At 39.3% G+C, this 27,550-nt stretch overlaps 1 protein-coding gene across 1 annotated transcript; it reads left to right on the top strand.

The window, feature by feature from the left end:
• The first annotated feature begins 516 nt into the window (after window positions 1-516).
• PSKH2 (protein serine kinase H2) lies at window positions 517-25,703 on the top strand. The gene is given in 6 exon segments (XM_036830076.1): window positions 517-647; window positions 4,734-5,070; window positions 5,072-5,293; window positions 5,296-5,403; window positions 25,408-25,438; window positions 25,441-25,703. Coding segments are annotated over 6 exon segments (1,092 nt in total).
• The last annotated feature ends 1,847 nt before the right edge of the window (window positions 25,704-27,550 follow it).

Raw genomic sequence — 27,550 nt, forward strand, 5'->3', positions numbered from 1 at the left:
ATGCATCACTCAGAGGGTGAGGCTCATGTCTCTTGCAGATGTAGGAGGTAGCGGAGTGCCAGACACAGACTCGTGCGCTCAATTAATGCAATAGAGTACAGTGATATTTTATACTTTAAATATTATAAGCTCTTAGAGTTTAAAAAATATTATATTTAATGTTCATATCATCTAGATATGAGTGCGCTCTGCCTTGGAGACATAAAAGCCCTTTAGAAGGAAGATCTCCTTTATAAACTATATAACTTTATATGTTCACGTCCTCAGTTCACAGATGAGAAAACTGAGCCCTTGAGAATTAAGCCCAGGCTCCTGACTTCTCGCCCACTTTGCTTTTACCACGTCAAGCTCTACTATGGGTAAGTGGTCAGTGTGGATCAAGGCGGCCGGACTGTAGGCCGGGCCTTCTTCCTAACGAGGGCCCCTGGGCGGGGGGCTCAGTTCTGCCCCCTCTGCTAGCCGGGGATAAGTGGGCGCCCGCACCGGGAGCCTCGGGCCCCGCTCCCCGCCGTGGCCATGGGTTGTGGCGCCAGCCGCCCGCGCCGGCCCGGGTCGAGAGGGAGAGTCAAGGCCAAGGCCGCCCCGGAGTCTCGAAGGATGCAGGTGGCCCGCCTCCGCGCCAAGATCGCCCCCCGGGTCCTCGCCAGGTAAAGCGCGGCGTGAACCGCAGGCGGAGGGGCTGGGCTGAGCAAGGTGAACTGCTGACCGAGGCGCCCTTAAAGTTCCCCTCGACTTGACCGGACCTTAGGCTTCTTTCTGATCAAAGGCCCCAGACCTCCCTAAATCTTCTCTGCCCCTTTGAGATGTAAATCTTTTACAACCCAGGAATGTCTTTCTCAAGGACCTGGGCGCAAACCTTTTGAAATGTAATCAAAGGAAGATCGAGGTTCTATCTACCAGTCTCTGTGGGAGGGTGGGAATCTCACTTCCAAGACACCCCTTCCTACCCTAATGCCCTTTAGTAATTTACTACAAGCTCACTCCAGCCTTACAACTCTCTTGCGTTGTGTTTCAACAGTTGAGTTCAGTCTCTCCCATCGCAGTAGTTTTGACCCCTCTTGCAATAGTCTGGAATAAAGTCTTCCTTGCTGTTTTTAGCAAGTGTCCAGTGCAATTTCTCTTTGAAAGAGGGGAGGAGGGCAGAAGATAGGGAAAGTTCAAGACTGAAGAAGTAGAAGGAGTCACAGGGAGTAGAGGGAGAGAATCCCTGACCTCAGAGCCCTGGGAAGGAGGAAGTCCTCCCACCCGCACAGCGCCTGGCGGGGTGGAGTTGGGGGGGCTTGCCATAAATACACTGGGGCTGAGGTGTGTGAAGGATCTTCTCTTACATTCTAGAAAAGGAGATCATAATTAGTGGAATAGAAACAGGGCTTTGAATCAACCAGACCTGAGATCCATTCCTGTCTTTTCTATTGTGTGTCATTGGGAATGGTCCTTAGCCTTTTTCCTTGCTCAATTTCCGCCTCTGTAAAATGGGAATAATAATAATAGCTGCCTCGTAAGAATGCTGTGAGGATGATTAAGTAATATATGTAAATGATGCTGTACAGTGCATGGTGCAGATCCTCATGTAGATACTATTATTGTCTTCATAAGATGACCATGTAAGAAATGAGCAAGGAAGGCTGGCCGGTTGGTTGGCCTGAGAAAGAATTTCCTCAGAGTGCCCCACGTTGGCCAGGTGGAGGAAGGACATCATGGAATCCCCTCCACTCTGCAGCATTTGGTTGGACACAGCGGTAGGTGGCTTGACCGGATTCTCAGGAACACTTCTAGTCTTAGGATTATACACTCACCTCATCACACTGTTCTGACCAGAGTCTATGCAGAGCCATTTCCTGGCATCCTTGGGAAATTCTGGTACAAGGATGACTTGAGGATTAGTCTAGTATCTGCTAAGCTTAGAGAAGAACAAAATTGGCTGATGCAACTGAACTTGAATCAGAGGGGATATGGGGTCTTGTCAAGACTGAATTGATTGGGTGGCATCTCTGGTCATCTGTGGCCAGGGGGTCTGGTCTAGTCTTTATCCACCTCATAACCTCCGCCTCCGGGTTAGTCCCAGGCCCTTAGATTATGACAAAGTCATAGAAGTAGAGGATCTCAATATTGGAAAGCTTTAGAGACTAACTAAAGGCTCTTCTTTAACCAATGAGGAATTGAGCCCTAAAAGATTAAGTGACTTATCCAAGCTGGTGACAGAAATGGGTCTAGAACACAGTTGCCTTTCCTCTCCATTGTGAGCCCAAAGGATAGATGATAGAATTTAAGTCTGACTATATTCACTTTCTTCTTGGGAGTTCATTACAATTGCTTCTGTCAAACCGGTTGCAATATTATTATTGTTTCCATGTTTCATTTTTTTAATCATGTTCAGTTTGTGGCAGTTGAGGTCAAAGTAATAATTTTGTTTCTTATAATCTCTGGGATGATGTAAAATTGCATGACCTACAAACCTGACTTTGAGGCTGCTTTGTGAGAGGGTGGGAGTGGAGGGTGGAAGTGGAGGAGGTGGATTGGCCTTGTAGATGCATACTCCCATGCCTGATTCCATTCTTAATGTTTTCAAAATAAGGCAATAATTTGGAAATAGTATTCATTCAGTGAATGATTCTCTCATTCAACATTTATTGCTGTGCCAGGCACTACACAAGATATAGCCACCCAAGTCACAAAAATAGTCACCATCGTCATAAAAATTGTCACCATCCTCATAAAAATAGTCACCATCCATGGCCATCAAGGGCTCGCAAGCAAGGCCACAGCTTCAGGCTTTTCTTGTGGGACATTTGTTATCTGAAAGCATTTATTTGCACTACTCTAAATTTTGGCTTAAAGCTTACTGTTTCTTCCAATGCCAAATTACTGGCATTTTTTCAAACATTTGGTTTATGAAGGCCCGTAACAATGTTGAATAACACTCCTTTTATTTGAGTGAGAGTGTAGTTCCTCAGAAATGGTAATTCGTCTGATAGTTGATGATTAATCCCATGAGCAAATGAATTTTCCTGCAGTTTTGAGGGCATAGTGATAAATTAGTATTTGCAAAGTGCTTTCATCCACATTAGAGGTAATGTGTTGGTCTGCAAAGCAACAGAATTTGAAATGCCTGTGATTATCTTCAAAATCACACTGGGAGTGCATGTGAATGAAAAAAGCAGAGTTGGAAAGAGAAGAGGGGACAGAATCCATTTAAGATTACTAAATTGCTATCTATTTTGATAAGGTAATTGGCCAGAAAATTAAATGCACCGTATAGAACAAAGCTATTTTCTGTAAGCTGGTACAGCCAAGTGCCATTTGTATTCAGTAAGCACAGGAATATAAGGAATAAGTAAGTAGACAAATGAAAAAAAAATACAGGAAGAATAAATTCAGCAAAAAGAAGTAAGGCTGTTTAAAGTACAGATTGATATTTGCATTTGAATCTTTGGTATTCAGTATGTGACTTAAAGAATTACCTTCTCCCTGTGTCCTGCTTGAGTACATTCCATTCGCTGGCATTCTTACCTGGGAGAAGTTTTAGTAAAGTGGGAAAAGCACCAAATTATGATGCAAGTAAGGAGACCTGGGTTCTAATCCTCACTCCACAAATTAAACAACCAATCAGCTAACCTGATCTTCAAATGTCTTCATTTGTAAAATGAGGGGTTGGATTAAATCATTCTCTAATATTCTTTCCAGCTTAAAATCATGATTCTAAGTCAAGCACTTTCTCAACATTTCTTAAATAAAGATAGAAGGTTAAATTTTGATAGGATTCTTAAATTTACATAGACATTAACACAGGTAACTAAAGTTTAAGATCCCTAGCCTTTGAAATCCTAGCTGACTTCCTGGTCTTTCTGAGAGATGATTACTTTACACATTACTCACATACATCCCAGGTTAAAATTTTGTTGGCTGTGTAAAATTGCAAGTGCAGTGGCATCAGGTAGGGGAAACTATGAGAGCTGCTGGCTACAAGGCGGTCCTGACACCACCGCCACCCGTCTTCTGAAAGCTGCCCTTATAATAGTGCAACCATGTTGACTTTCACAATGGTACATCTACTGAGGAGCGATTTAGGGTGATACCTTGGGTGAGATGTGAGTTATGCCTGGGACTGAAAGCTCACAGTCTAGTAACCTGAGGAAGCCTACTCTTTGTACCCTGTCTCCTGATATGGTTTCCTCCATCTTTGGAGAAGTTATAAATAAGACTAAGCTTCTTTTTTATTCTCTCCCCCTGGTTTGGTGGTTGCTGTTGCAGACTGATAAAAACAAGAGTTGGAGGGAGGAAAGAAAATGGTAGATGGAGGTCCCAAAATTCTTCAAGAAAATTTTGGAGAAATGCATTTGAAGGAATTGGATTTAAATCCCATCTATTGCAACTATCAATACAATCTGTATGGCCTTGGGAAATCACTTAACTTTTTAATATCACCCAGCAGGAATTTTATAGGATAGGATTTTAAAAAAATAAAATTCCTGGAGCATAATAAATGTGTAATAAATGGTAGCTATTGTTATTAAGATTATTTGTCTTTCTACCAACTAATTACTTTTATATCACTTGCCTCCATTTCAAAAGAGGATTTGGGGTGACTTTCAAAAATAATGAACACAGTTATGCAAGGAAATTGGATAGGGGGAATATAAAGCTAGAAAAGATGATATAAAGCATCTAATTAAATAATTTTGAAAATCATCGCTTCAGAGGGTAACAGATTTATTTGGGTTTTCTTCCAACAGATATGATATCAAGGCTTTTATCGGGACAGGCAGTTTCAGCAAGTTTGTCAGAGTGGAGCAGAAGACCACCAAGAAACCTTTTGCAATAAAAGTGATGGAAACCAGAATGAGAGAAGGCAGAGAGGCATGTGAGTCTGAGTTCTCCATCCTGCGGTGGGTTAGCTATCATTACATCGTCCAGCTCCTGGAGATCTTTGAGGCCCAAGATCAAGTTTACATGGTGATGGAGTTGGCTACAGGAGGGGAATTCTTTGATGGACTCATCTCTCAGGGATACTTTACAGAGCAGGACGCTGTCAGAATCCTCCACACGGTTGCTGATGGCATGAGGTGTTTGCAACGCATTGAAAATAACTCACAGGCACCTAAAGCCCGAAAATCTCTTATGTTATCACCCAGGTGCATAGTCAAAATTTTTTATCACAGATTTTGGTTTGGCACACTCTGGGAACAAAAGTGGTGACTGGACAGGGAGGATGCTCTGTGGGACCCCAGAGTAAATAGCCTCCGAGATTTTGCTAAGGAAACCTTACACCAGTGCAGTGGACATGTGGGCTTTTAAGGCCTAATCACATATGTTTTACTTAGCGGATTCCTGCCTTTTGATGGTGAAAGCCATATGAGACTTTACAGGAAGATTCTGAAAGGCAAATATAATTATACAGGAGATGTAAGCTCTCACTTTCTTTCTATTGACTTGGTCTTGAATAGAGTTTCTCAACCTTAGTGCTACTGCCATTTAGGGCGGGATGACTCTTTACTGGGGGTGGGGTGGGAAGAGGTCATGGGGTGGGACTGTCCTGTGCATTGTAGGATGTTTAGCAGCATCCCTGGCCTCTACCAACTAGGTACCAGTAGGTATACTACTAGCAGATACTGGTAGATACTGATTTCTAGTAGCTACACTAGATACACACCTTCCCCCAGTTGTGACAATCAAAATTGTCTCCAGACACTGTTTTTTTTTAAAGAATTATTTTTATTTTTATTTTTATTTTTATTTTTGGCTGCGTTGGGTCTTTGTTGCTGCACACGGGCTTTTCTCTGGTTGCAGCGAGCAGGGGCTACTTTTCGTTGTGGTGCACGGGCTTCTCATTGCAGTGGCTTCTCTTGTTGCAGAGCACGGGCTCTAGGCACGCGGGCTTCAGTAGTTGTGGCACGTGGGCTCAGTAGTTGTGGCGCACAGGCTTAGTTGCTGGGATCTTCCTGGACCAGGGCTCGAACCCGTGTCCCCTGCATTGGCAGGCGGATTCTTCACCACTGCGCCACCAGGGAAGCCCTGTCTCCAGACATTGCTAAATGTCCCCAAGGGGGCAAAATCACCCCTTGGTGAGAGCCACTGGTCTCAAGGTAGCAAGAGCCCCGATTACTGAGTTGTCTGTGGTTAGCACATGACATTGACAATCAAGTAGATGCGTGAGTTTTCTGTTGTTTCTTTAATCATCATGCAGAGCCTGAGCCAGCTGAGTAGATTAATGTGTACTCAGAGGCTCAGCATGCTGCTTGGGTGTTTGATGAGAGATTTTCTGCCTTGATTCTAGATGATCCACACCCTTTTTGAGATGTAGTGTTTCCTCAGTGAAATATTTAACTTCACAGTTTGTGTAAAATATTTATCCATTGTTTAAACTTGGAACTCCCAGTGTTTATGAATGTGTTAACTTTTTTGTTTTGTTTAAGGAAGGAAAGTAACCAATACTTCTCTGTGGGAAGCCTGACAAAATAGGAAATTCACTTCATGTTGAGGAAATTTATTTTATGTTTAACTATAAAAGGGCTTTTTTCCCCTCGTGAAGAAAAGTATGGATAGTTTGATTTTACCTACTTAAAGTGTAACATCTATATGTATAACATCTAAAGCAAAATTGAAAGCTAAATAACAAATTGAAAAATAATATTGTCTATACTCTGACAGATTTAATACCTTATAGTACATGTACATATTTAAAAAAAAAACTGATACAAATTGACAATTGAGAACTGAGACTTACATAGGGAGATAGATAGGAAAGGATGGGAAGAATTCACAGACAATGTAAACCACTGATTATTAAAAGCTTGAAAAAAATGTCTAGCTTCACTAATGACCAAAGAAATGCAAATGAAGACAACAATATCTTTTCTTTGTCTTTCAAACTGATAAAGATTAAAAAAAAAACACTCAACTTAATTCTACTCATTGCTGCTAAGAGTACTAAGAGACTAACCCTGTTATTCACTACTGGTAGAGGATGAATTGTAGATTTCTTGGAAAGTAGTTTGAAAAGATACATCTAGAACTTTTAAAAGTTTATGTATTTTGATCTACTAATTCCACTTTTAAGAATCTAAGGAAATATTCTCAGATGCAGCAAAGATTTCAGTGTCAAGAGGCTCATCTGGGCTATACTACAAAAGTGGACAATTGAAAAGAACGCTAAGAGAATGTTTGAATAAATTATTGAACATTCATACGATAGTCCCTAAATTATTCATGTTTAAAAATTATAAGGGTAATGGAAAATATTTCCGATATACTGCCAAGTAAAAAAACAAAACAAAACAGAATACACATTGTGTATACGGTATTAACACAAATCATGTGGGAAAATGTATGCATAGGGAAAAATCTTTGAGGAAATACAGTGTAATGCAGTATAATGTTAACAGGGCTTATCTCCCGGTTTACGGATTATGTACCATTTTGGTTTTCCTCTTTATAGTTTGAGTATATCTGTATTTCTGTTTTGGTTTTGTTTACAAAGAACATATATTTCTGTTTTGGTTATCTATTGCTGAATAACAAACCTTCCCTAAACCTAACGCCTTAAAATAACAACCATTTTATCATGACTCATGATTCTGTGGGTTGACAGGGCTCAGTTTGGTGACATTTCTGCTCCACATGATGTTGCAGCCATCTGGTCTTGACTGGGATGGAATAGCCTTGATGACCCCTCAAATGGCTGACCTCTTGGTGGGATGGCTGGAAAGCTGGATTAATTAGGTCACTGGGACCACTCGGCCTTTTTCTCTCTCCTCTCTCTGTGCATCTCAGGCCCCTTTTCTCCTCATGGGGTTTCTCCACGTGGTCTCTTCAGCAGGGCAGTCAGACATTTTACATGGCGGTTTAGGCTTTCCAAAAGGCAGTATTCCAAGAGGGAGACAAGAAGTCGCCAGTCCTCTTCAAGGCTGGGCTTGGAAATGGCACAGCATCCCTTTTGCCTCATTCTATTGGCCACTGTGAGTGCTAGGCCAACCCAGATTCCATGTGCAAGGAGACCACATAAAGTGTGGCTCCAGGGGGCCTGGTCCATTGGGGCCACATTTGGACTAGATATCACAATGTCTTTTTTAATGTGCAAAAATAATAAACAATTATTCTATTAAGAGGTCCTTTTGTCAGGTTTAATTCAGAGGATTTCTAACGTCAGGTTCCTCAGAAGGCAGCCCTGAGAAGAGGGTTCGTGTACAAGTAATTTATTAAGGATAGACTCCCATGGACACAGGTGAGGGAGTGAGGGAACCAGGATGGGTAAGGGAGGAGGCCAAGGCCATGGAGGTGAGCCTCATCCCACAGCATTGTTCCAGCCTGAGGGAGGTGAGCTGGGTCTTCACGCCCACCCCTCTCTGCTGACCCGTGGGGTGGTGATATGAATGCTGTGGCAAATACTCACTGCTCTCTGGGATCAAGGCAGAGTGACCCCCGAAGCCCAAGGGTGATGATGAAAAAGATCGAGGTGCTGCGTTTCAGAAGCAAAACACTCCAAAAGAGAAGAGTATACGCACATACCAAAAAGAGGGGCTCAGCGGCAGGATGGAGCACTGATATCTCCATGATGTCATGCTCTGTTTCTTGAGGAAATGCCTGTCTGTAGCCCCAGAGTACTGAAAGCAATACCACAGAACAGAAGTGCAACTGCTTTTAATAACTTATTGGATTTATATCGCCTTGGCCTTCTTCCCCATGCTTGTCAGCTACACATGTCTACATATTAATATTTTCTTTTAATATTACCAAGTGTCTTAGTCATCTTGAGCTGCCATAACAAAATACTACAGACTGGGTGGCTTAAACAACAGAAATTTGTTTCTCACAGGTCCAGAGTCTAGGAAGTCCATGATCGAGATGCCAGCAAGGTAGGTTTCATTCTGAGGCCTCTTCTCTTGGCTCACAGGCAGCTGCCATCTCACTGTATGCTCATTTGACCTCTTCTTTGTGTACATGCAGAGAAAGAGAGAATGAACTCTCTGGTGTTTTCTTCTTATGAGGACACTAATCCTATCAGATCAGGGCCCCACCATAATGACCTCATTTAACCATAATTACTTCCTTAGAAATTTCATCTCCAAATACAGCCACACTAGGGCTTAGGGCTTCTATATATGAATTTTGGAGGGACACAAACATTCATTCCATAACACCAAGGAAACATATGTCAATAGACTCAGATAAGGGTATCATCATGTTTTCTCTGTCATAATATTGTTGTCTATACCTATCAAGAAATCTAGTAATTTCTAAATGCACCAATTTTATTTAAAAACCAGGTGACCATCAAGTCTGGAAGCATAGGTGTGATAGACAGAATAATGCCCCCCCTGCCCCCCCCAAAGATGTCCACATCTTAATACCCAGAATCTGTGGCTATATTACTTTACAGGTCAAAAGGAAATTTGCAGACGTGATTAAATTAAGGGTTTTGAGATGAGGAGATTATCTTGGATTATCTGGGTGGGCCCAATGTGATCACAAGCGTCTTTATATGTAACAGGGAGGAAGAAGGGTCAAAGTTAGAGGACATGTGAAGACAGAAAGATAGGTTGGATTAATGTGTTTTGAGGATGGAGGAAGGGGTCACAATGAGCCAAGAAATGTGGGTCGTCTCTAGAAGCAGGAAAAGGCAGGGAACAGATTCTCCCCTAGAACCTCTGAAAGGAACATGGCTTTGCTGACACCTTGCTTTTAGTCCGTCTCTAAGAGGAACACGGCTCTGCTGACACATTGATTTTAGTCCCTAAGACCCATCTCAGACTTTTGACCTGCAAAACTGTAAGATGATAGATTTGCATTGTCTTTTTAAAAAGTTCTGTTGTCTATAACTGAAATTCCAGGTGTGACACATTGTGTGAATCACTTCTTTTCTCTAGAAGTCAGATGGAAGAGTGAAATAAATAGGATCAGAACATCCAGAGATCTCTTATGGTGAAGAAGAGAGACATGTTTAATATAAATAGCTGATATTTTACTAGACACCTGGCAGATCTGTACTCTAGTCTCACCCATGTCTAGGCAAAAAATTAGCTATAATGTTAATGTTTAATTTTTCTTGATTTTGGTGTGAAATACATTCCTTTTCATGAAGCTTTTATGACTATTCCACTGCTGTTCTTTCCTTTTCTGAATGCTGTTTAGGATTACCATAAATTTCTTTTGTTTTGACATTTAATCTATGTGTCATCTTTCTAAGATATTGTAGGCTCCTTGAAGGCTGGGATTCTGTCATATTTTTCGACCCGTCTCCAATATGATATCACAAAGAGGTAAGCATAGACAATGCATTACTTAAAACTAAATTGCTTTTAAAAATTGAGATTCTGATTTATACCTACATGAGTAAATGGATCTCAACCATCACTGCATTGAGCATAGAATACAAATTTTAATTTATGGTATGGTAGACTATTAGACAACTCATATTTTTAGTTGCTGAATTTATTAGATTCATTCTGGAATATTTGGGTGGTTTAAAGGCTGCATTTATTTTACTGGGTTTTGCAGGATAGAGGTGGGGGTTCCCCATTCCAGGTGTTCCTGGCAATGCCTGAGGAGCAACCAGGGTAGCAAGACACAGCACATGGTGGAAAAGAGGTGGAAGAAAGCAAAGAGTTCCTCCCCACTGTGTGAGGGAGACCTTTGCTTATCTACTTTGTCACCAATGCCATCACGATGGCTTTCAGCATGGTGGCAGGGCTCGTGCTGGAGTCTCATCCGTAATTCTCCTGGAGACCGTTTGACGCATGCTTGTGTGTCTCCACCCCTTCCTTCTTCCTGGTTAGGCCTTCTTCATGTCAGGAATCAAGCTCAGCTTGGGGAATACCCACATGAAAAATGCTTAGTGTCCCTGCTCTTAGGGATCTAGTGCTCTTGTCTGACAGTCCACGTATTACTATGTATCTCTTCAAATATGAAGGCTGTGATACACATAGGAAAAAAGGCTCAAAGTCCATGGAGCAAGGGAAGAGAGCCTCTCACTGTGTAGGAAAGCTGGGTCAGATTTCCTGGAGAAGGGGACATTTGTGCTGTGACTTGGTGGAAGAGTAGGAGTTTCTGAATGGGAGATGAGCACATTCTAAGTAGACAGAACAACATATGCAAAAGCACAGGAAACGGAATAAGTTGACTAGTAAAAAATAAGACTTTTAGAGCATTTGTGTGCATGTGAATACATATTTATATGTCTTTTGTAAAGTAGTGTAGTGTAAATGTTAAGAGCGCAGTCTGGAGCGATACTGGCTGCCCTTCACTCCCATCTCTGCCATTTACTAACTGTGTAACTCTGGGCTTGCTTCTTAATTTCTCTATATCTATCTCAGTTTCTTCATTTGTAAAACAGAAATAATGCTAGTGTCTGCCTAACAGGGTTGTTGTGAAGATCAAATGAGCTAATAGATGTAAAGTGCTTAGAATAGATTTATATGTTAGTACATATGTAGTCAGTGCTATATATGTGTTGGCTATTTCTGTTATTATTACTATTAATATGGGAAATATTGGGACTGAAAGTTTGAATTTTGCTTAAGCAATATATATATGTACATATATATATATATATATATAGAGAGAGAGAGAGAGAGAGAGAAAGATAGAGAGAGAATATATAATTATCAAGTGTACCTGTCTCACCTTTTAAATGGAATAGTGAGAAACGTGTGGTGTTAGCTTTTTAATATTCATGATAAATCAATTACACATTCTTGCCAATGAGTTGAGAATCACTTATTTTGCCTAATTATCTCCACTATATAGCAGTAATCTTTTTTTGGTGTGAAGTAAATTGATAATAAAGTGAGTCATAACCATATGAGCTAGCTGACAAGGATAAACACTGGTGTTAAAAAGATATATATATATATTTTTTTTAATAAAATTATTTTATTTATTTATTTGTTTTTGGCTGCGTTGGATCTTCGTTGCTGTGCGCGGGCTTTCTCTAGTTGTGGCGAGTGGGGGCTACTCTTCATTGTGGTGTGCGGGCTTCTCATTGCCGTGGCTTCTCTTGTTGCGGAGTACGGGTTCCAGGCGCACGGCCTTCAGTAGTTGTGGCTCGCAGGCTCTAGAGCACAGGCTCAGTAGTTGTGGTGCATGGACTTAGCTACTCCGCGGCATGTGGGATCTTCCCGGACCAGGGTTCGAGCCTGTGTTCCCTGAATTGGCAGGCAGATTCTTAACCACTGCACCACCAGGGAAGCCCTAAAAAGATATTTTAAAAATAACCCACATGGACATTAATAGAAAGTGGTGCCCATCTGCTTAGATTCACCTATGATTGCTGTACTGTTAGGAAAAAATTTACTGATATGTTCCCTTGGAAGGAACAGATCTGATGAATTATGCTCACCAGCCATGACCCCAGTTTCTTTCTATCTCCTTCTCTCCACTAGTTTCTCACATTTTTTCTTTACTGTATTTCTTCTCTACTCAGGTTATTAAGTAGGAAAAAAAGGAGAGGAGAGCAGAAGATTTGGTCCTTTAACTCACGTTCATTCTTTTTCCATCCTGACTAGAATGCCAATAATGAACATTACACTGTATCTCAGGCCATAATTCTTGCAATTTGGTTCCCATTCCTGTGTTTTAGTTCCTAAGTACTTCTGCTCACAAAAAAAGTGGTGCTCAATATTTTTTAATGACATTTTTACTTTAAAAGTTGTTTTACAGAAAATAATTTAAAGACTATAAATCTTTCAAATTGGACTTCATTTTCTGCTTGTCACTTTCTTCACCTCTTCTCTGACTTACCTTAAATTGAATGTATGGATATCTTCCTTTAAACTCAATCACAAAGAGTGAGTGTTTGTAAGAATTGAAACAGAGAGGAGCTTCAAGATGGCGGAAGAGTAAGACGCGGAGATCACCTTCCTCCCCACAAATACATCAGAAATACATCTACATGTGGAACAACTCCTACAGAACACCCACTGAACGCTGGCAGAAGACCTCAGACCTCCCAAAAGGCAAGAAACTCCCCACGTACCTGGGTAGGGTAAAAGAAAAAAGAAAAAAAGAGACAAAGAATAGGGACGGGACCTGCACCAGTGGGAGGGAGCTGTGAAGGAGGAAAGGTTTCCACACACTAGGAAGCCCCTTCGCAGGTGGAGATTGCGGGTGGTGGAGTGGGGAAGCTTCGAAGCCATGGAGGAGAGCACAGCCACAGGGGTGCGGAGGGCAAAGCGGAGAGATTCCAGAACGAAGGATAGGTGCCGGCCGGCACTCACCAGCCCGGGAGGCTTGTCTGCTCACCCGCTGGGGCGGGCGGGGGCTGGGAGCTGAGGCTCGGGCTTCGGTCGGATCCCAGGGAGAGGACTGGGGTTGGCTGCATGAACACAGCCTGAAGGGGGCTAGTGCGCCACAGCTAGCTGGAAGGGAGTCTGGGAAAAAGTCTGGAGCTGCCAAAGAGACAAGAGACTTTTTCTTGACTCTTTGTTTCCTGGTGCGCGAGGAGAGGGGATTAAGAGCGCTGCTTAAAGGAGCTCCAGAGACGGGCGGGCCGCGGCTATCAGCGGGACCACAGAGATGGGCATGAGATGCTAAGGCTGCTGCTGCAGCCACCAAAAAGCCTGTGAGCAAGCACAGGTCACTATCCACACCTCTTCTCCCTGGAGCTGGTGCAGCCCGCCACTGCCAGGCTCCCGTGATCCAGGGACAACTTCCCCGAGAGAACGTGAGGCGCGCCTCAGGCTGATGCAACGTCACGACGCCTCTGCCGCCGCAGGCTCGCCCCGTACTCCATACCCCTCCCTCCCCCCGGCCTGAGCGAGCCAAAGCCCCCGAATCAGCTGCTCCTTTAACCCCGTCCTGTCTGAGTGAAGAACAGACACCCTCAGGCGACCTACACGCAGAGGCGGGTCCAAATCCAAAGCTGAAACCCCAGAGCTATGCGAACAAAGAAGAGAAAGGGAAATTTCTACCAGCAGCCTCAGGAGCAGCGGATTAAATCTCCACTATCAACTTGATGTACCCTGCATCTGTGGAACACCTGAACAGACAATGAATCATCCCAAATTGAGGAGGTGGACTTTGGGAGCAACGATATATATATATTTTTTCCTTTTTCTCTTTTTGTGTGTATATGTATGCTTCTGTGTGTGATTTTTTCTGTATAGCTTTGCTTTTACCATTTGTCCTAGGGTTCTGTCTGTCCATTTTTTTTTGTACTTAAAAAAATCTTTTTCTCCTTAATAATTATTTTTTATTTTAATAACTTTATTTTATTTTATTTTATTTTATCTTCTTCTTTCTTTTTTTTCTCCCTTTTATTCTAAACTGTGTGGAGGACAGGCTCTTGGTGCTCCAGCCAGGTATCAGGGCTGTGCCTCTGAGGTGGGAGAGCCAAGTTCAGGACACTGGTCCACAAGAGACCTCCAAGCTCATGTAATATCAAATGGTGAAAATCTCCCAGAGATCTCAATCTCAATGCCAAGACCCAGCTCCACTCCGTGACCAGCAAACTACAGTGCAGGACACCCTATGCCAAAAAACTAGCAAGACAGGAACACAACCCCATCCATTAGCACAGAGACTGCCTAAAATCATAATAAGGACACAGACACCCCAAAACACACCACCAGACGTAGACCTGCCCACCAGAAAGACAAGATCCAGCCTCATCCACCAGAACACAGGCACTAGTCCCCTACACCAGGAAGCCTACACAACCCACTGAACCAACCTTAGCCACTGGGGATGACACCAAAAACAACGGAAACTACAAACCTGCAGCCAGCGAAAAGGAGACCCCAAACACAGTAAGTTAAGCCAAATGAGAAGACAGAGAAACACACAGCAGATGAAGGAGCAAGACAAAAACCCACCAGGCCTAACAAATGAAGAGGAAATAGGCAGTCTACCTGAAAAAGAATTCAGAATAATGATAGTAAAGATGATCCAAAATCTTGGAGATAGAATGGAAAAAATACAAGAAACGTTTAACAAACTCGTTTAAAGAGCAAACAAACAGAGATGAACAACACAATAAATGAAATAAAAAATTCTCTAGAAGGGATCAATAGCAGAATAACTGAGGCAGAAGAACGGATAAGTGACCTGGAACATAAAATAGTGGAAATAACTACTGCAGAGCAGAATAAAAGAAAAAGAATGAAAAGAATTGAGGACAGTCTCAGAGACCTCTGGGACAACACTAAATTCACCAACATTTGAATTATAGGGGTCCCAGAAGAAAAAGAGAAAAAGAAAGGGACTGAGAAAATATTTGAAGAGATTATAGTTGAAAACTTCACTAATATGGGAAAGGAAAAAGTTAATCAAGCCCAAGAAGCACAGAGAGTCCCATACAGGATAAATCCAAGGTGAAACACGCCAAGACACATATTAATCAAACTATCAAAAATTAAATACAAAGAGCAAATATTAAAAGCAGCAAGGGAAAAACAACAAGTAACACATAATGGAATCCCCATAAGGTTAACAGCTGATCTTTCAGCAGAAACTCTGCAAGCCAGAAAGGAGTGGCAGGACATATTTAAAGTGATGAAAGAGAAAAACCTACAACCAAGATTACTCTATCCAACAAGGATCTCATTCAGATTTGACAGAGAAATTATAAGCTTTACAGACAAGCAAAAGCTAAGAGAATTCAGCACCACCAAACCAGCTTTGCAACAAATGCTAAAGGAATTTCTCCAGGCAGGAAACACAAGAGAAGGAAAGGACCTACAATAATAAACCCCAAACAATTAAGAAAATGGTAATAGGAACATACATATCGATAATTACCTTAAATGTAAATGGATTAAATGCGCCAACCAAAAGACATAGACTGGCTGAATGGATACAAAAACAAGACCTGTATATATGCTGTCTACAAGAGACCCACTTCAAACCTAGGGACACATACAGACTGAAAGTGAGGGGATGGAAAAAGATATTCCATGCAAATGGAAATCAAAAGACAGCTGGAGTAGCAATTCTCATATCAGACAAAATAGACTTTAAAACAAAGACTATTACAAGAGACAAAGAAGGACACTACATAATGATGAAGGGATCAATCCAAGAAGAAGATATAACATTTGTAAATATTTATGCACCCAACGTAGGAGTACCTCAATACATAAGGCAAATACTAACAGCCATAAAAGGGGAAATCGGCAGTAACACAATCATAGTAGGGGACTTTAACACCCCACTTTCACCAATGGACAGATCATCCAAAATGAAAATAAATAAGGAAAGACAAGCTTTAAATGATACATTAAACAAGATGGACTTAATTGATATTTATAGGACATTCCATCCAAAAACAACAGAATACACATTCTTCTCAAGTGCTCGTGGAACATTCTCCAAGATAGATCATAACTTGGATAACAGATCAAGCCTTGGTAAATTTAAGAAAATTGAAATCGTATCAAGTATCTTTTCCGACCACAACACTATGAGACTAGATATCAATTACATGAAAAAATCTGTAAGAGATACAAACACATGTAAGCTAAACGACACACTACTTAATAACTAAGAGATCACTGAAGAAATCCAAGAGGAAATCAAGGAATACCTAGACACAAATGACAATGAAAACACAATGACCCAAAACCTATGGGATGCAGCAAAAACAGTTCTAAGAGGGAAGTTTATAGCAATACAAACCTACCTTAAGAAACAAGAAACATCTCAAATAAACAACCTAACCTTACACCTAAAGCAATTAGAGAAAGAAGAACAAAAAACCCCAAAGTTAGTAGAAGGAAAGAAAGCATAAAGATCAGATCAGAAGTAAATGAAAAAGAAATGAAGGAAACAATAGCAAAGATAAATAAAACTAAAAGCTGGTTCTTTGAGAAGATAAACAAAATTGATAAACCATTAGCCAGACTTATCAAGAAAAAAAGGGGGAAGACTCAAATCAAAAGAATTAGAAATGAAAAAGGAGAAGTAACAACTGACACTGCAGAAATACAAAGGATCATGAGAAATTACTGCAAGCAACAATATGCCAATAAAATGGACAACCTGGAAGAAATGGACAAATTCTTAGAAATGCAGAACATTCCGAGACTGAATCAGGAAGAAATCAGAAATATGAACAGACCAATCACAAGCACTGAAATTGAAACTATGATTAAAAATCTTCCAACAAACAAAAGCCCAGGACCAGATGGCTTCACAGGTGAATTCTATCAAACATTTAGAGAAGAGCTAACACCTATCCTTCTCAAAATCTTCCAAAATATAGCAGAGGGAGGAAAACTCCCCAACTCATTCTGTGAGGCCACCATCACTCTGATACCAAAACCAGACAAAGAGGTCACAAAGAAAGAAAACTACAGGCCAATATCACTGATGAACATAGATGCAAAAATCCTTAACAAAATACTAGCAAAGAGAATTCAACCACACATTAAAAGGATCATACACTATGATCAAGTGGGGTTTATCCCAGGAATGCAAGCATTCTTCAATACACACAAATCAATCAACGTGATACACCATATTAACAAACTGAAGGAGAAAACCGTATGATCATCTCAAGAGGGGCAGAGAAATCTTTTGACAAAATTCAACACCCATTTATGATAAATACCCTCCAGAAAGTAGGTGTTCAGGGAAATGTCCTCAACATAATAAAGGCCATATATGACAAACCCACAGCCAACATTGTTCTCAATGGTGAAAAATTGAAAGCATTTCCACTAAGATCAGGAACAAGACAAGGTTCCCCACTCTCATGACTATTATTCAACATAGTTTTGGAAGTTTTAGCCACAGCAATCAGAGAAGACAAAGAAATAAAAGGAATCCAAATCGGAAAAGAAGAAGTAAAGCTGTCACTGTTTGCAGATGACATGATACTATACATAGAGAATCCTAAAGATGCTACCAGAAAACTCCTAGAGCTAATCAATGAATTTGGTAAAGTAGCAGGATACAAAATTAATGCACAGAAATCTCTTGCGTTCTTATACACTAATGATGAAAAATCTGGAAGTGAAATTAAGAAAACACTCCCATTTACCTTTGCAACAAGAAGAATAAAATATCTAGGAATAAACCTACCTAAGGAGACAAAAGACCTGTATGCAGAAAATTATAAGACACTAATGAAAGAAATTAAAGATGTTACAAATAGATGGAGAGATATACCATGTTCTTGGATTGGAAGAATCAACACTGTGAAAGTGACTCTACTACCCAAAGCAATCTACAGATTCAATGCAATCCCTGTCAAACTACCACTGACAGTTTTCACAGAAGTAGAATAAGAAATTTCACCATTTGTATGGAAACACAAAAGACCCCGAATAGCCAAAGCAATCTTGAGAAAGAAAAACGGAGCTGGAGGAATCAGGCTCCCTGACTTCAGACTATACTACAAAGCTACAGTAATCAAGACAGTATGGTACTGGCACAAAAACAGAAATATAGATCAATGGAACAGGATAGAAAGCCAGAGATAAACCCACGTGCATATGGTCACCTTATCTTTGATAAAGTAGGCAGGAATATACAGTGGAGAAAATACAGCCACTTCAATAAGTGGTGCTGGGAAAACTGGACAGCTACATGTAAAAGAATGAAATCAGAACACTCCCTAACACCATACACAAAAATAAACTCAGGATGGATTAAAGACCTAAATGTAAGGTTAGACACTATAATACTCTTAGAGGAAAACATAGGTAGAACACTCTATGACATAAATCACAGCAAGATCCTTTTACACCCACGTCTTAGAGAAATGGAAATAAAAACAAAAATAAACAAATGGGACCTAATGAAACTTAAAAACTTTTGCACAGCAAAGGAAACCATAAACAAGATGAAAAGACAACCCTCAGAATGGGAGACTATATTTGCAAATGAAGCAACTGACAAAGGATTAATATCCAAAACATACAAGCAACACATGCAGCTCCATATCAAAAAAACAAACAACCCAATCCAAAAATGGGCAGAAGACCTAAATAGACATTTCTCTAAAGAAGATATACAGATTGCCAACAACATATGAAAGAATGCTCGACATCATTAATCATTAGAGAAATGCAAATCAAAACTACAATGAGATATCATCTCACACCTGTCAGAATGGCCATCATCAAAAAATCTACAAACAGTAAATGCTGGAGAGGGTGTGGAGAAGAGGGAACCCTCTTGCAATGTTGGTGGGAATGTAAATTGATACAGCCACTATGGAGAACAGTATGGAAGTTCCTTAAAAAACTAAAAATAGAACTACCATATGACCCAGCAATCTCACTTCTAGGCATATACCCTGAGAAAACCATAATTCAAAAAGAGTCATGTACCAAAATGTTCATTGCAGCTCAATTTACAATAGCCAAGACATGGAAGCAACCTAAGTGTCCATCGACACATGAATGGATAAAGAAGATGTGGCACATATACACAATGGAATATTACTCAGCCATAAAAAGAAACAAAATTGAGTTATTTGTAGTGAGGTGGATGGATCTAGAGTCTGTCATACAGAGTGAAGTAAGTCAGATAGAGAAAAACAAATGCCACTACCAAACATAAAATAGATAGCTAATGGGAAGCAGCCGCATAGCACAGGGAGATCAGCTCTGTGCTTTGTGACCACCTAGAGGGGTGGGATAAGGATTGTGCGAGGGAGGGAGATGCAAGAAGGAAGCGATATGGGAATAGATGTATATATATAACTGATTCATTTTGTTATAAAGCAGAAACTAACACACCATTGTAAAGCAATTATACTCCCATAAAGATGTTAAAAAAAAGAAAAGAAAAAGAAGATGTGGCACATATATACAATGGAATATTACTCAGCCATAAAAAAGAACGAAACTGAGTTATTTGTAGTGAGGTGGATGGACCTAGAGACTGTCATACAGAGTGAAGTAAGTCAGAAAGAGAAAAACAAATACTGTATGCTAACACATATATATGAAATATAAAAAAAAAAAAGAAAAAAAATGGTCAGAAGAACCTAGGGGCAAGACGGGAATAAAGACACAGACCTACTAGAGAATGGACTTGAGGATAAGGGGAGGGGGAAGGGTAAGCTGTGGCAAAGTGAGAGAGTGGCATGGACATATATACACTACCAAATGTAAAATAGATAGCTAGTGGGAAGCAGCCGCATAGCACAGGGAGATCAGCTCAGTTCTTTGTGACCACGTAGAGGGATGGGATAGAGAGGGTGGGAGGGAGGGAGATGCAAGAGGGAAGAGATATGGGGACATATGTATATGTATAACTGATTCACTTTGTTATAAAGCAGAAACTAACACACCATTGTAAAGCAATCATACTCCAATAAAGATGTTAAAAAAAAAAAAAAGAATCGAAACAGTGGTGCATCTCACTTTGACTGTGTAGATGTTACCCTTGGCATAAGGGATAGTGATTAGAGTGGAAAATAACTATTGGCTTCCTTGATTATGTTGCACTTCTTGACCTTGATCTTATCAATGGAATTCATGGAGTTGAGGAGAAAGAACTATTTGCATAAAGTTTTCATAAACTTAGAAATATATGGATTTAATATTATATTTATATTATTTATATTATGGTTTATGAGGCTTATAATATAGGAACTAGTTCTAAATGTATGTTATGTATGGAAGAATGGGTCAACCGATGATTTAGCATTCAAAGGTCAATTCAATTTTTTGTTATTTTTCTTATCTTTTTTTGAGGATAATTTCTGCCCAATCCTTTTAAAGTTTCAGCACTTTCTTTATGAGTGAAGAACTAAAACCATCCCTCCCCCCATGTCAAGGGCCTCAAAATTATCTTATTAACTTACAAAAATATATTCTATATGAGCCTCATGTAGGATTAATTAGCTCTTTTCCATTTTTAATTAGATGTCACCTATAATAACTTGTGAATGTCTATTCACTTTTTCCAGGGTTTACAAATGTCCCAACAGATAGAGCATTGTGACATAATTAGTCAAATCTTGACTTTGAGCAGTTTCAGCTTTGGCAAATATGAGACGTAATTTGAAGTCTGCTTTGAATATTGGGAAGAACAAAACCTTAAATATCTATGACATAAAGATTATGTACAGAATCTCTTGCTTTTTGAAATGAAGAACAATGATTTTGCTCAGTCTACTGCTAACAAAGTTATGGAGAGTTGTCATTACTTTGGGGCACATTTACATAAAATTTAATTGCAAAGCTTAAGTGAAATCCTACCAAGGCCATAAGGCTAAAGTTCAAAGAAGGAAGGGAAATGCTAGTCGGAGGGTAATCACCAGTAGAAATTTTAATAAAAACTACAATTTTTGAGGGGATTAATATTACTTTGAGTGCTCCTAGTCCAAGGATTTGAATGATAGCTTAACCATCTACCTAGAAAAATGGATGTTTGTAGTTTTATGAAAACTTATGATTAAATCCAACAGTAATTACACTTTACTTCTATAAGTTCTATATTTATAAAATTTCAACATTAATTATAATCCTTAAATTTTTTTCTTCCAGTTTTATTGAGATATCATTGACATACCACACTGTATAAGTTTAAGGTATACAGCATAATGATTTGAATTATATACATCATGAAATGATTGTCACAATAAATTTAGTGAACATTCATCATCTAATAGAGATACAAAACAAAAGAAAAAGAAAAAAAATATTTTTCCTTGTGATGAGAACTCTTAGGATTTCCTCTCTTAACAGCTTTCATATATAACATACAGCAGTGCTAATTATTAAATCTTGTTGTATATTACAACCCCAATACTTATTTATCTTGTAACTGGAAGTTTCTACCTTTTAACCACCTTCATTCAATTCCTCTTCCCCCTTCCCACCTGCCTCTGGTAGCCAAAAATCTGATCTCTTTTTCTATGAGTTTTGTTTGTTTTTGAAGTACAATTGTCCTACAACATTGTGTTAATTCCTAGTGCACAACATAGTGTTTCAATATTTCTATACATTAAAAAATGATCACCATTACAATGTTTAAAATTTAAGACATTGCATCCAGAATTTTAGGGACTACATCTATATTGCATGTGCATGTGCTTGTGGTGTCTAGCTTTTAATAATGATTTTTAATAATGATTCTCTGTGGGAATGCCTCAAAGGAACCAAGAAATATGAAAGCTTTGACTAGTCATATGAATATTATTCATTTTTTAAACTAGTTACGTAGTCAGTTTTTGTATATTTGGTAACCTCCTGCTCAAGCTATTACATTGCCTTTATTAATCAGTGTTCATTAAAAGAAAATAATTAACATGGGAATCTGGAATGTAAGACTCTGTTGTCTCTTGCAGGGGGAGCTGGGAATCTCTATGGGGACTCCTGGGGCTCCTGGGGAGGAGATTGAAGGAGACTATAGGATAAAAAACTGTGGGCAACCACTAGGTAAGAGAATCCTGAACAAATAATTTAATTTGGGAGCTGATGCATAAAATTAGAGATGAAAGTAGGGCCTGGTTGTCAGAACGAGGAAGAAGGGCAGGAAAGGATGGGGTGGAGGACAGAGCCAGTGAATGTAATACTGCAGAGAAGACCAGGGAGCACCAGATGAAGGGCAAGCTGGAAGACTCTGCTGAACAATAAGCCAGGAAGAGCCTCACTGGGGCAGGATCCAGAGAGCCAGACTCTTTCAAAGGCCCTGCACTTGGGTCACATTAAGAGAAAAGTATTCATCAACAAATTGGAAAGCAATAAACTACTATCATTCCCCACTTCTCTGTTTAGAGGCAAAGGAGTCAAGACATCAATAGAATATGATACCATCCTTCTAAAATTCTTTAATTCCTCCAAAGCTAATAGTGCAATTGCTAGTATTGAATTTTACTTTTATACCTTTTTTTGTTTTTGTTTTGTACAGTTTAGCTAGTTTCTATTAGAGAGGACAGAGAAATAGGCAGAGATGAACAAAGGAAGAGAGAAGAAAGTGGAAAAAGGCCCATATTGTCCACAAATATTACAATGTACTTGTAACTAATTGGATGAGCTTGGGATAAAAGAAAGTGCTGTCTTTCTTTTTACATGGTTCATTACCGCTTCACACAGAACAATTTTTTTTTTTAAGGACACACATTTATCATGGTAATAATAAGTGGAATTAGTCTGAGAAGTTTTGGATAATTTGCATCTTCTGGTCCTCTAAATATTGTTAGTGAGGTGTCTATAGAAGTACTGAGGAGGAAGTTACATTGTGATTTAATAGTAACCACGACAAAAGCAACAACAATCTACCTAATATTTTATACTTTGAAAAGCATTTTTCACATACTTTATTAATTTGGTCCTAATAGGAGATACGATGATCCCCATTTTTCTGATGAGGAAACCAAGACCTTGAGGTTTAGAGCTGAGTGTGGCCAGTCAGCCTGTCTGGTCCAGACCCATTTACCTCAATCCCCAGCTCTTTCCACATTAAGACCAGTTAACTGACTGGCTGACAGCAGTGTCTCCCTGAGACTGTGGAGAAAAGCCAAATGGGAATTTTCAAGTCAAAGAGTGGGAGTGGCCATATCTAAGAAGAGAAATGGTGAGGAAAGCCTCATTGGACATAAGGTGGATGTGAAAGCTGCTGACAGAACTGAATGATGTCATCAGGTGACAGTTGGTCCAGAGTAGGAATTTGATTCAACCTGTGGTGCCATAACCTGATTGTTTTGTGTCATATAACACTATTAGTTCAAAAATTTTGAGCATGCACACTCAGTTTTTATGCATTTCTAGAATATATACATGTATGTATATTAATCTGTTTTATACTTCATAAAACATAGACAAAAATAAATTTTGGATTAAGAAGATACAAATACAGTAGAAGTCCTAACATTTTTTTCCTTGTACTTGTTGTCTTCTAATATGTAACATGAAATTGTCTTCTACATACTCTCTAGTTGTTCTTTGTGGCTCAGGGATTCTGTCATTTATAACCTGTGTTTGAATAATGAGCTTTGTCTGAAGAATTTTTTTCCAGGGCACTAGGTACCTTATTTTCTGCAACTGCATTTTCAATGTATATTCATTTGGTCATCTTAATGAGCCCTCCATAAATCTCATTGCACATATTTTATATTCTTTCCAGAAAGATTCAGTTGCTTGTCTTATAATGCTCCACTGGAGACATCTAATTTAACCTTCATTTAACTAGACATGAGCCCAGATAAATATGTCTGGATCCAGGGCCAAATAAATGTCTAGCCAGAATCAGAGGACATGCCATCATGAGTGTCAGCTACTGACATGCTTTGTCTAGACTTGCAAGGTTTATGTTTTATTTTCCCTGTGTTTAGCAAGTGTGTTCATTTATTTCAGGAATTTTATTTTTGGGATAAACGTTTCTCGAATCTCATTTATCTAAATAAACTGAAGGAAAAAAGGAAGAATAATTCCTTTACTGGTTTCTTTGATCCAGATTCTCAGAGTGCTAAGAGATTGGAGGCTGTGATGTTTATGTAAGGAGTTTGATTTTTCCTTCCACAAGGACAAAGCAATAGCTTGTAAGGATTCCCTTATTTTTCTTGAGATACACATATCAACCAGAAATTGCTGTTTGCGATATAGCAAATAATATATGGTCAGTTTTCTCAATCTCTCTCTTTTCTAGATAAGGAGGGATACAAAACCATAGTATTTTCCAGGTACGTGCTACATGTTGATAGGTAACACAGAAAACAAGTTTGAGGAAAAGCAACAGCCCTCTTGTCCCCATCCTCACAAAAGTCACTATGAACTTCTGTCATTGTACTTAAATTATATGCAAAAGCTGTAGATTTTGCCAGAATACATCCTCAAAACATCAAATAGCTGGTTGAACATGTCATATCTCTGCTACAGGCTGAATCCCACTTGTAGGCAACTGACTGGGAGTCATGTGGGCCCTGTGTGCTCAGAGGAAAGGCGCTGTGAGGGATTCTTCCCCGAAGTCCTCTTTTCTCTCCAGGCTGTGGAGATGTAGGCATCGTAAGTCCAGAGTAAGTTTTCAAAGGGAGAGAAAAGTTGATGATTTCCCGGTCCATTCCACTTTCCATTCTAACTCATTCTTGGAGTCACAGGGGCTCTCTGACTTGACCACAATGGGGTAAATACTCACCTGATACTGGTGGAGTTCACCAACAACAGCTGCTTCACCTTGTCCTGCTCACGTGAACAGGATGTGGAAACTTGCATCACTGCTGGCAGCACACTGGACAGATTTCTGGAAAAGAATTCTCATTCGTTGGACAGAGAGTTTGGAAGAGAATTTTTCTGTTTGTTTTTTTCTTTTGCTAAAGAGAGATTTTTTTTTTGTCTTTTCAAAAGTGGAATTTTAGGTTCACTACATGTTTAATGACATAATCTCTGAATGGCTTATTTGAAGAAGTCATTTGGATTTAATAAGCATTGACCTTTATAATTAAGAACATGATTCTGTATGTGTGTGTTTTTATTTTATTTATTTTATTCTATTTTACTTATTTACTTTTCTTCTTAGCTTTGGCCAACTATTTCCCACTGGGCAAAGGACTTAACAAACTACTGATTTTGGAGGCTAAACATCAAGTGTCAGCTGGGCAGGCCCTGGACCATCCCTGGGTCATCATGACTGCAGGGTCTTCCATGAAGAATCTTTAGAGGGTCATTTCCCAGAATTTCATGCGGAGGGCATCTCCCCAACCACAGAGTCCCAGATCTGCACAATCTTCTAAGTGATGTTCTTATCATAAATCAAGGCATATGTGGAGCAAAAGAAACTTAAAGGTAGAAGAATCACCACTATCTGCACTTTAGTGAGCAGATGACCTTTAAAACCACTTTATCCAATTTCAAGCCAGATACATTAACTTCATTAATAGCATTAAGTCAGTAGGGACCATTTCATCATGATTAAGGCACCCTAAAGCTCCAAGGATCTGGGAGTATGTGGTTATTGTTGGATAATGGTGACTTTCACTTTTAACATTTTTTGATCTATAATTTGTTCCATATTTATATAGGAAATATATAAATTCTCCAAAATTACTGCTGTAAACGATGACTAATATAATAAATACTTAGTGCATTTATGTAATAGGAAAGAGTAGATGAAGAAAATCTCTTAATAATTGATGGATTAAATACAATATGAGATTATAGGAGTAAGGGATGAATATGTGAGGGAATGATGAATCAGAGACATAGCAGGCATTGTTAGATATGGGGAATAAATGTACTTATCCTGAAATTACTGATTTGTAGTTAAGACCAGTATATGGTGTTAATAACCACTGGGTAACACTCAAGATAGTTACAAGCATCTGTTAATTTCATATTTAGTCTGCAAGTATTCACGGGAATTGTTAATTATGGGGCATATAAAAAAGCTTAGCAGGTAACAAAATAAAAATAAACCAGTGGGACTACCTCAAACTAAAAAGTTTCTGTATAGCAAAGGAAACAACAAAACCGAAAGGCAACCCACAGAATGGGAAAGAATATTTGCAAACCATATATCTGATAAGAGGTTAATGTCCAATATATAAGGAACTTGTATAGCTCAATAGTAAAAAACAAACAAAAAAACAAAAAAACAAACTAATAAACCCAATTTTTAAAATGGGTGAAGGGCTTGAATAGACATTTCTCTGAAGAAGACATATAGATGGCCATCAGGTACATCATCAGGGAAATGCAAATCAAAACCACAATGAGATAGATATCACTTCACACCTGTCATTAACAAAACAAAAGACAACAAGTGTTGGCAAGGACGTGGAGAAAAGGGAATCCTTGTACACTGTTGATGAGAATATAAATTGGTGCAGCCACTATGGAAAACAGTATGGCAGCTTCTCAAAAAATGAAAAATAGAACTACTGTATGATCCAGCAATCTCACTTCTGGGTATTTATCCAAAAGAACTGAAATCAGGATCTGGAAGAGAGAAGAACACTCCTATGTTCATTGTGCATTGTTTACAAAAGCCAAGATGTGGAAACAACCTAAATGCCCATCTGCAGATAAATCCATAAGAAAATGTGATGTATACATACAACGGAATACTATTCAGGCTTAAAAAAGAAGGAAATTCTGCAGTAAGTGACAACATGGATGAACCTTGAGGACATTATGCTTAATTGAATAATCCAGTCACAGAAAAATAGATACCGCATGATTCCACTTATATGAGGTATCTAAAATATTCAAATTCATAAAATCGAAGAGTGGAATGGTTAGTTGTCAGGGCCTGAGGGGAGGAGGAAATGGGGAGTTAGTAATTAACCAGTGTAAAGTTTTAGTCAAGCAAGTTTCTAGAGATCAGCTGTACAACCTTGTATCTATAGTCAACAATACATAATATACTGTACACTTAACATTTGTTAAGAGGATAGATCTCATCTTACCACAATAAAATTAAAAACCAAAAATGAATTTTAAGATGCTGTAGCTATCCATCAGAAGCTTACAATCTAATTGGACCATTATTCACTGGAAAATGGGATTTTACAGAATCAGACAATAGTGATATTTTTCTACTGTTAGCATCCATCACCCACCAGAGTTTACAAAGGAATATGTATGTGACCTTCTTGCTTCATTCCTCTACTGTCAACTCTTTTTTGGTTAGTCCGGGTTTCTTCTAGAATCATTTAATCAAA

The sequence above is a fragment of the Balaenoptera musculus genome, chromosome 17, assembly GCF_009873245.2.
Source record: "Balaenoptera musculus isolate JJ_BM4_2016_0621 chromosome 17, mBalMus1.pri.v3, whole genome shotgun sequence".
Classification (NCBI taxonomy): domain Eukaryota; kingdom Metazoa; phylum Chordata; class Mammalia; order Artiodactyla; family Balaenopteridae; genus Balaenoptera; species Balaenoptera musculus.